Below are 10,744 nucleotides of genomic sequence, written 5' to 3' on the forward strand. Positions count from 1 at the left end.
TCACACAGGTGTTCTTTCTCCTGTCAGCAGGTTTAGTGTTGTGGAATTATCTTCCTGGCGCTCCTCTGACTGAGCAGAATCAAAACAGCCAATCAGAAGCTGGAGTCTGACACGCTGCAGGTACCGTCAGGTTTCTGTTCAGGTGACCTTTGACCTATGATCGCAGCTGGTCTGTGCGGCGCCCTTTGCAGACCACAAGGTCAGGCCAGAGCACGAAGAATCACACGCAGGAGAATAAAGGCACAAAGGAACTTCACACGTGTGAGCGTGCAGATGTGCACAGGCGGTCATCCTGGACACACAGGGAGTCACAGGAAGTGACATAAGCATGGAACTGACTCCAGGTGCGTTGGTGGGGAAAAGGGCGTTACCACGACAATGACTCTGTGCTGGTAATAACTGACTGCATTGTGTATTTATTCATTTATGCATGGAAAAAAAGTCATGTACAGATGTTTGACGGCAGCGCTGCTGTCTTCTTTTCCTGTTGAGCAGCTGCTTCCTGTTCCTGCTGTTCAGTTTGAACACCTGTTTGAAGGCTGAGGGAGCCCTCTGGTGGCCGTGTGAAGCAGTGCATGTGAAACCTGCGGGGAAGCAGCCATATGGGCTCAAAATGTGGTCATAAATATTTTGTACTTGTAAAAAAGATTTGTATGTGTAAAAAAGATTTGTGTGTGCGTAAAAAAGATTTGTGTGTGCGTAAAAAAGATTTGTATGTGTAAAAAAGATTTGTGTGTGCGTAAACAAGATTTGTATGTGTAAAAAGAATTTGTGTGTGCGTAAAAAAGATTTGTATATGTAAAAAAGATTTGTGTGTGTGTAAAAAAGATTTGTATGTGTAAAAAAGATTTGTGTGTGCGTAAACAAGATTTGTATGTGTAAAAAAGATTTGTGTGTGCGTAAAAAAGATTTGTGTGTGGACTTAGAAAAAAAAACCCTGCAAGTTACAAGTACGAATTTTGACCCCATTTTTCTTCCTTTCATCTGATTGGTCAATGTCATGTCAATCACAAATGTAACAATCCAATCAGAGAACAGATGGGTTTGGCTGTCGGAGGGGCGCTTTTTTGAACTGCAGGTCCTTGAAGGGTGATACAGTTTGAAGCTGGAGGATCTCTATATAAATATCCGATAGCAGCTAGGTCCCCTAACTTTCAGTAGCTGTTGAAAGGAAAAAGTTGTGGTATATCAGTGGTTAGAAATACCATTATTACTTTAGGATTAGTTTAACACAAAGTCAGGGCTGACCCAGGACCATTGCTGTGAGTCATAGTGCGCAGCATAAAAGTCCTTTCACATCAGACGCAGGATGTGCTGCTAATGCTAACTGCTAACTAAAAGCAAAGGATCCAGAATTTGTTACGCTGGCTGCTGGGCTCTGTGGGTTTTTGCAGCAGCTCTACCTGTACTAGATGCACCTGCTTCTTGTCTTTTCTATCTCTGACTTTATGTCCTCTACAAGAGTTTCTGTTTTTTTTGCTGGTTCTTCAAATGTTCAATAAAAACATGTATGCTAATTCATAACGAAGAAAGCTTTGTAATGAAGACTGTCATTTCCAAAACACTGCCCGCCCCCACCCCGCGGTCCGCAGCGCTGTTGAAAAGGCTGTGGAAGTCCCTATATTAAACACGTAGACCTGTGACACAAAAATCACCAAACTCGGACGACCACAGACTGTTTTCCTTCGTGGTGATGAAGGAAAACGCTGGGTTGGCATGTAAAAGGGCATTTATTCCCTTCAAAGACCTGCAGTTCAAAAAAAGCGCCCCTCCAACAGCCAAACCCATCTGTTCTCTGATTGGATTGTTACATTTGTGATTGACATGACATTGACCAATCAGATGAAAGGAAGAAAAATAGGGTCAAAATTCGTACTTGTAACTTGCAGGGGTTTTTTTTCTAAGTCCACACACAAATCTTTTTTACGCACACACAAATCTTTTTTACACATACAAATCTTTTTTACAAGTACAAAATATTTATGACCACATTTTGAGCCCATACAGCCATGACCACTTTCCTGTGCTGTTAACGCTGATGAAGTGTGTACCTGAGCATGCATCAGCCCCCCAGGTGTGACTGTGCAATCCATCCAGATCGATCATTTTTAATGTGATTATTAGATATTTTAGACATACACAGAAAATCGAATGATTAATGCGCAGTCATCAAAGCTTGCATTGCACAGCTGCACTTTCCACCCAATCACATCTGTCTGCACAGTCACATGACCTCACCGTTTCTTCATTTCTGTTTCCATTGCAGTATTTTTTTTAGAGCACTTTAACAACACTGTTGTTGTCCACTAGATGGCATCAGTCCAGTGTGTGTGTGCACGCAGGTTCTCAGGCCGGCGCGTCGATGACACACTAAAGAGGCGAATCTGCTTCAGACTCAGTCTGGTGATCCGACGCTGGACCCTCGAACAGGTGCGCAGGTCTGTGGGAAACAGTCGGACACCTGATCCAGGTGTGTGACGTGATGCCTCAGTGGGTTCAGTCAGCATGAGGAGTGGGTGGACGTCTCCTTCCCAGACCGCCAGGAGTCATTTCCTCTGTATTTAAACGTGCAGCTGTTTTGAGTAAACTGGACTCAGGTGTCTTCACCTTCACATCCAGCAGGTCACTCATTGAGGCTCCACCAAAAACATCAGTAATTTGATGTTTTTGGTGGAGCTTCATTCTGTGTAGTTTCTGAGCGCTGACCTGCTGAAGTTACAGTTGGAGCTTTCCTGTGAGAAGCATCTCCAAACATCTGGCCTCCTTTTCTCCTCGGGCTGCTCCTCATGAACCTGGCTGTGAGGAGGAGACGGAGGTCACATTAGAGACGCTGTTGGGCTTTCGCCCTGCCAAAGAAAGCCCAACAGCGTCTTTTCTTTCTGAGAAGACTGAGAAAGGCCCAGCTTCCACCACCGATCCTGACCACCTTCTATAGAGGAAGTATCGAGAGCATCCTGAGCGGCTGCATCACTGTCTGGTTTGGGAACTGTGCCATATCGGACCGCAAGACCCTACAGCGGATAGTGGGAACAGCAGAGAAGATCATCGGGGTCTCTCTCCCCTCTATTGAGGACATCTACACCTCACGCTGCATTCGCAAAGCCACCAGCATTGTGGCTGATCGGACACACCCCTCTCACACACTCTTCACACTCCTGCCATCTGGAAAAAGGTACCGAAGCATTCGGGCACACACATCCAGACTGTGCAACAGCTTTTTTCCACAAGCCATCCGTCTCCTCAGCAAAAAGGGACTGGACTGATAAACACACACACACACACACACACACACACACACACACACACACACACACACACACACACACACACACACAAACATTATCACTCAGCTTAACTCAACTACCTCAAAACATTGAGACTGGACTGACTAATCAACACAAGCGCAAATACACTGACCTACACCACCAAACTATCGTACACACCAACCTGTAAATGCTCTTTTGCACAATATTATTACTGGACTTTTTGCACTAACTTCTTTACTTCCTAATTTTTGCTGCTAAACTAAGGAATGTTTACTGTTCCTCCACTACCTCAACTCATCATCACAAAACCTTATTATTATGTTACGTTGTGGGGTTTTTTGTCACACTGTCACTTTGTTGCTCTTGTTTGCACATTTGCACGTGCACTTTGTTGTCTGCTGTCTGTTAACACAAAAAAAAAAAAAAAAAAGTCTTCCTTAGATAGTTAGTTTTTGTTAATTTATGTTGCAATTTATGTTAGGTCAGTCTGTCTTGTCTCTGCTAGCCAGCTAACTAGGCCTCTTAGTTAGCTAGTTTAGTGTTTTCTGTTAATTTATGTTGTAAATTTATGTTGCATGTAGCACCTTGGTCCTGGAGGAACGTTGTTTCGCTTCACTGTGTACTAACTGTATATGGTTGAAGTGACAATAAAGCCAACTTGACTTGACTTGACTAATGATATAAAATAAGCTTATTACAGCACTACGAGTGGCAGAGCTCTCTGAAGAGGATTCATAGACACAGTCTGCACCTGACTGCATAATCTGAATTTACTTATTTGTCTAAGACCAAATGGAGCTCAGCATCGCTAAGCATCAGCATCATAACACGTGTGCATGTGTTGCAGGAGCGCGTCTGTACAAGCTGAAGATTCGTGTTTGTGGGATTTTCAAAATAAAAGTCATTCAGGTTGGTAGATAAACGCATGTTTTAAATTTTAAAGCTGGACCTTTTTTCTCCATCCTCCACTGAATGTTCACCTGTTCCTACATTGAAGACAGAGAATGACTCTAAACATGATCTGCCTTTAATGGCTTTGAACCAGAGTCCATTTAAAAAAATGAAAATTTTATTTGTGTTGACTTTTCCTCCCACCGCTCACGCTGCTGTGCATTGATCTCGGTACGTTCTGCTTTCCATGGTCTTCGTTTCTTTTGAGTAAAAGAGTTGCGATGACGTCCACAGCACTTGTGTTCCTTATCTGTGCTCTGATCTGAAACCTGAAGTTGGGCTGCAGAATTTCTCTGGAGGAAACCAGCTCGCCGTATCAAGACACAACACACATCCTGTCCTGGAGGAGGGGGAGGCACTGTGTGGTCGAGGGTGAGGCTGGCAGTGTGACTGAAGGAGAACCAGAGATAAAGGAGGACAGAAAGCAGGAGTGACAAACAAGAAGAGGAGAACCTGGAAAGAACGAGAAAAAGGAGGAAAGAACAGAGCAAAGAGGAGCAGGAGGGAGGAGGAAGGAGGAGAAACTGACTGGACTGGTGAGGAGGACAAGTTAGAAAGTGTCAAATAAACTGAGACGTGATTATTGATTATTGGTTTGAATAGAATAAAAACAGAAGAAAATCCGATGCTGAAGCTGAGAACTTTTATTTGTTTAAAAATCTGCTCAGGACATTTAACAAAGACGACAAAAGTTACTCTGCCAGGATCAGCTGTGAAAAGAGTTTTTCTGCAGATTCAGGTCTTTCAGCGTCTCTCAGGACAAACTGCTTTAAAGGTACTTTTTGTAGTTACCCCTTCGGTCAAATGTAACTCAGATATTCACCGGTGGGGGGGGCAGTGTTTTGCATAAGTGTTTGATTGGAGCTGCTAAGAAACAGAAAAACTGTGAAGCACTGATTTAATGTGTGTCAACAAAAAGCTGCTTCAGTCGTCGTCTGCTGTAACATTCGGAAGAATCTCCGCACACCAGGAGCAAAGCTGCAAACGAGCCACTGTTAATGATCAATTCGCACGGGAGTTAGAGGTTCAGCCCGAGTGAAAGCTGGGATCAGACTGAGTTTAGGTCGTATTTAGGTCAGGTTTAGACAGAGTCTAGATTGGGTTAAGTTCAGCTTAGGTTAGCTTTAGAGTAGGTCAAATCCTGTCTATGACTATGTTAATTTCAAATAACAAACTGATTTTCTGATCTCTGGACATAGTGACACCATCACCAGAGGGGTGGAGCTAGAGGATATGGCGTTTCAGCTCTGCAGCTGTTGGACTTTGCATCTTTGCATCTTTGTCTTCCTGCTAAGAAATATTTCCTCTGCCCCGTCTTCACAATACACCCTGAACCACAACAAACTCAGCTTCAACAATGCCGCTAAGAAGTGTCCCGGCAGCAGTGTCCTCACCACCATCGCCACCCAACAGGAAGTGGATGAAATCCTCAAGCTCATCTTCAAATCAGAGCCGTTTCAAAACGAGTTCACCTTCTGGGTCGGGCTGAGAATCACCAGCTCAGAGTGTATAGACAGGTCCAAGCCACTGAGGGGATTCAAGTGGTTAGAGAACAACAGCGAGGAGTCAGAGGTGAGCCAATGGGCGGAGGACCCAGAACATACCTGTACCACAGACCGGTGTGCGGCGCTGAAGGGACAGTTTGATGGGTCGAATGTGACCTGGGGTCTGATTCCTTTAAACTGCCATAAGGACAAAAACGCTTTTATCTGCAAAGTGAAGGATGGGGACACCACCATCAAGCTGGGATCAGAACCACCTCCACCTGAGGACACACCTATAAAACCATCAAAACCAAAGCGTGAACCTGGATTTATTAATGACTCTCATTCCGCAGAGCTGCGTTCATGCCAGCGCCCCTCTATCCCCGAGGCTCGCTCACTCAAAATGCTCTCGGGTAACATGAAGATCCAGGTGCAGTGCTGGTCCTCCATTAGTTTTGACCTGGTCTGCTCAGGAGAACCCACCGTGTGGCGATTGGAGAACGGAGCCCTGGCCAACATCACTGCCATCAAAATAGAGTGTGCCAATGCCACACAGAAAGAGGAAGACTCTGTGTTGTGGTCGACCATCCTGCTCCCTGTGCTGATAGCCACGGGGGTGCTGGTCTTTCTGCTGGTGGTCATCGCAGTGACGGTGAAATGCTGCCTGAACAGGCGGTCAAAGAAACGGGCCATAAAGAAGGCGGAGAAGATGGAGATGAAAAGCAAAAACAGGAAAGATTCCTTCTCATTGGCCTAAACAGCCTAATTGACCAATGAGAAGCCAGTGATATGAGGGAACAGAGCTGTGATTGGCTGTGTTTACAAAATTGTTGATTGTTTTTCAATTATTGGACATTTTGAAGGCTTTTACCTGTCTGTGGACTTACTCCTGACCTCTATCACAAACTGTTCACAGGTAGATGTTCTTGAATTCATTATTGGTTAATTTAGAGAAGATCAATAAATTAAGAACTGAGTTAACATCTGATCAGTTTCATCTAAATGACCCAATAAAATCCGCTCGTTCTGCCTAGTAGCAGAACAAATTGTTTAAATACTTTTAAATTCATTTTACTGCTCATTTAAATTCACCTGTTTAAATATTCTTCTTTATTTAAGGACAGAATATACTTAATCTTCATTTCACTTCACTATAAATGTTTAAAGAAAAAGGTAATCTCACTGCTGAATGACATGGAAGTTAACTTTACTTTGAAAAACTGATGGTTTGGCTCAATCTGCTGATTTCCTGTTTTTGAGTAATCTTTGAATTAAACAGAACTTTATTAAACTTTGTTACCTGATGATGCTGGACTTTTACATGTTCATCAATAAGTTTTTTTAAAATGTTTTACAAAAACAAAAATTTCAGTCTTCCACTTCCCAAAACGTCCCAAAGGTATGTGGACACCAGCCTCTATTATCCTATAGTATCACAGCTGTCCACATATTTTAGTGTCTGTGAAGGTTCTCGGTCATCCAGGTCATCATAATCTAAGGAGCTCTGAAAAAAAGCATCTTTCTTTTAGATTTCTCTAAGTGTCTTTGAAGACGTTTCATCTGAGAAGCTTTTTCAGTTCTAAGAGCAACTGGTGGAGAGTCCACGGCCCTCTCAGGGACACTCCCATAGGGCTTAAATCTGGGACTGTCCACCAGTTGCTCTCAGAACTGAAGAAGCTTCTCAGATGAAACGTCTTCAAAAAACTTGCTGTCTCTTTTTAATCAGGATGTGGCCCAAATTATTGGGACATCTGTTGGGATAACTCCAGATCTCTGGAGAGAGGTTAACAGCGAAGTACAGAAGGTCTAAAGTGAATCATAATTACGATGTTTAGCTGTTTCTGGTACAGGAAAGCATCCCTGTGCATCATTATAGGCATAAGTTTGTGGACACCCGAAGACCAACCTATTGCTGCTGCAATGATGGAAACAGTGAGCTGTCCACATACTTTTGGCCACATGTACCAGGGTTTCTGCAGGACAGCAAGCAGCCACTCTGTGTTTACAAACTGCTTTTCCTGTTTCCTGAAGAACAGCAAAGTTCAGACAGGAAACTGCCCCCACCCCTGACCCAGGGGGAGGTCATGTGACTGATGATCTGATTAATCACGCCTGTGAACAGGAGCTCTGATTTCAGCCCTGAACCCAGTTTGTTTCTGTTTAAAAAGACAAACGGATCATTTAGTTCAGTCGGTGCAACCAATCAACACATCTGTCGTCCCTTTCAGTAATCAAGTGCATCATGGGAAGTCTGTGTCAATGTTTTTTTACTCGGCTTCTCATCACAAGCCCAGAAACGGCTCGTCAGCAGAGACGAACAGTTCCACTCTATTTCAGATATTTAGATCAGCGCACACACACACACACACACACACACACACACACACACACACACACTCGGGGTTGATTGTTGTTATGGTGACTCAGATGCTTCCTGTTTCCTGGAGGAAGTGTATGAAGAATGTCAGGAAGCCAGAGGATGTGGAGGCCGGGGCCATGAGTAATGGACTGCTGTTGTCATAGTAACAGTATGTGAGAGCGTGAGTTGAACTCCGGTCCAGTGTTTAGAAACTTTTATTTTGGAGGGCTTTGTTTTACCACCAGCTCCTGATTGGCTGCTGTGAAACTGAGGCACACCTGCGTGCGGCACAGCGGCGTTAGGCCTGAAGTTTGAACCTGAAGTCCTGTGCACCTCACACAGTCTTGTTGTAATCTTGGTTGGTAGTTTGATTCCAAGACTCGGTCCTGTTGGTGCTGCTGCTTCGGGTAACCCCAGCCCTTCATCAGAGATCACAGGTGCTTTTCTCACGCTACAACCTTTCATTGCACTGTTTTGCAGATGACTTGCAGATCTATCTGCCTTTAAAAGCAGGGACAGACCAACTTCAGCTATTATTACGCTGCCTGGATGTCTTTAAATGTTTTGAAATTAAATGAAAACAAAACAGAAGTTGTCATTTTTGGTAACTTCGTTAATAATCACAGTGACAGTGCTCTGGGCCCATTATCCTGCTACTGTAAGACAAATGTTAGAAACCTTGGTGTGCACGTTGATGGTTCCTTCAAACTGTGTAGGCAGGTGAGCGCAGCAGTCCAATCCAGCGTTATTCATCGAAAACAGCTGGCCAAGGTTAAGCCACACCTTCCAGCCAATGTCTTTGAACATGTTATTCGCCTCTTCATTACGTGCAGACTGGACTACCGCAATTCTTTGGTTTGGACCAGGCCTCCCTCTGTCGTCTACAGCTGGTCCAAAATGCAGCTGCTAACTGTAACTGCAGTTTTAGCCTCTCTACACTGGCTCCCTGTTCCTCACAGGATCCAATTTAAACTCTTACTTTTGTTTTTAAGGCACTTACCAGCCGAGCCGCCTCTCACTCGTCTGAGCTCCTGTTTATTTATGCTCCAGAGAAAACCATGAGGTGCAGTTCAAAACGAATGTTATCCATTCCACGGACCAAACCTCAGTCTCGTGGTGACAGAGCCTTCTGTGTGGCAGGTCCCACACTTTGGAATAATCTTCTTCTAAATATTAGATCTGCACAAACACTCTAACAGTTTAAATCATTACTAAAGACACATTCTTATGCTCTGCCTTTTAACACACTTTAACCTAAATATTTTGGTTTTGACAGCCTTGGTTGTTATTTTAGTTGTTTTTATTGACTTATTTCATCTACTTGTTTTTTTCTATATTTTACTACATCATCGTTTTACTTTCTTTGTTTTGTTTTAGTAGCATTTTACACTTTTAAGCACTTTGTGCAACATGGACTGTTTGGAAATGTGTTGTATAAATAAACTTGTGCTTGACCTGTACCTTTAATAAATGTCCATCTATTTGTGTAGAAATAGAGTAGAAATATTCTTTATTGTCCCTCATTGGGGAAATTGGCATGTTGTGAAGCGCTCCGAGTGTTCCGGGAGAGCAGAAAAGTCCATTTACACAGAAGGAACGAATAAAGAACGAGAGCGAACTGGGCAAACTTACAACATGAAAAAAATGAATACTTATGAATGGCTTAGTCTGGTCCAAAGAAATGTGCTTAAAATGCGCTTAAAAGCAACAATAACACACTACTTACAGAAAATGGAAAAACTGCAAATACCAGCAGGATGTAAACAACTTATTGTGTTTGATGGTTATAAAGTCTAACAGCTACTGAGAGGAAGGACCTGCAGCGTGAGCGTCAGGCGTGGGGTGGAGACACTGCCCGACCCCCTGCACTGGGTCGACGGGGCATCCAAGGACAGAGCCGGCCTTCTTATCCAACCGCTTCCTCTCAGCTGTAGACGAGCTGCTGTTCCAACAGACAACACCACGAAGGTAAAAAAAAGGTCTTCAGGAGCGCCCACTGCAGTCCAAAGATCTCAGTATCCTCAGCAGGTAGAGTCCACTCAACACTTCCTGTAACGAGCATCAGTGTTTTACTCCAGTCCAGTTTGTTGTTCAGGTGAACACCCAGGTACTTATTAGAGTCCACCATCTCAGTGTCAGTTCCCGGGATGTTCCCCGGTGTGGGTGTGGTGGGTCTGCAGAAATCCACCAACAGCTCTGTGGTTTTCCACAAAGTCCACCGTCACTAATAAAGCACATTATCAAACAAAGAGGCTCATTAAAAAAAGCTTCTGGTGATCTATGAAGTGAACAGCTGATAAATGTTAAAGTCATATAGCTGCTTGCTAACACAAACATGCAATCAGCCAATCGCAGAGCAGCAGCTCAGTGTCACTCCTGTAAGAACAGGAAACTGAGGCTGAGGTTCACACAGGCTGTGTCCCAATCCAGCGACCGCACGCTTGAAGTACGCACACTACGCGTACTACGTACGGCGCGTACTACGAAGTGCGGAAGTGAGAGGCTTGTGAAATGGGTCTGGCCTTCGTCGCGCTGCTCAGGTTGCCTAGCAACCATGATACTAACAGCTGGAAACGTTTCATACAGCTTTGTGTGACAGAAATGAAGGAGAACAAAATGTTTTGTTGTTCGTTCATTTTTTATGACATCACTTTGATCAGTTGAGTATCTGAGGCTGAGACCAC

At 43.9% G+C, this 10,744-nt stretch overlaps 1 protein-coding gene across 2 annotated transcripts; it reads left to right on the top strand.

Annotated features, from left to right (window-relative positions):
- The first annotated feature begins 4,310 nt into the window (after positions 1-4,310).
- On the top strand, positions 4,311-7,015 carry clec14a (C-type lectin domain containing 14A). Of its 2 annotated transcripts, none has more exons than XM_084915037.1 (2): positions 4,311-4,753; positions 5,417-7,015. In XM_084915037.1, exon 2 carries the CDS (start codon positions 5,451-5,453, stop codon positions 6,456-6,458), a length of 1,008 nt encoding a protein of 335 aa, XP_084771163.1. In that variant the 5' UTR covers positions 4,311-4,753; positions 5,417-5,450; the 3' UTR covers positions 6,459-7,015. The 2 variants fall into 2 exon arrangements, with proteins under 2 accessions (XP_084771163.1, XP_084771164.1); XM_084915038.1 differs by lacking the exon at positions 4,311-4,753 and adding an exon at positions 4,760-4,992.
- Positions 7,016-10,744: the final 3,729 nt, after the last annotated feature.

This window comes from Perissodus microlepis, chromosome 19 (genome assembly GCF_051167445.1).
Source record: "Perissodus microlepis isolate ML-2025 ecotype Zambia chromosome 19, ASM5116744v1, whole genome shotgun sequence".
Lineage (NCBI taxonomy): Eukaryota > Metazoa > Chordata > Actinopteri > Cichliformes > Cichlidae > Perissodus > Perissodus microlepis.

What these genes read in the sequence shown, in the direction of transcription:
- clec14a (XM_084915037.1), top strand. Translation starts at nt 5,451, where the DNA reads ATGGCGTTTCAGCTCTGCAGCTGTTGGACTTTGCATCTTTGCATCTTT.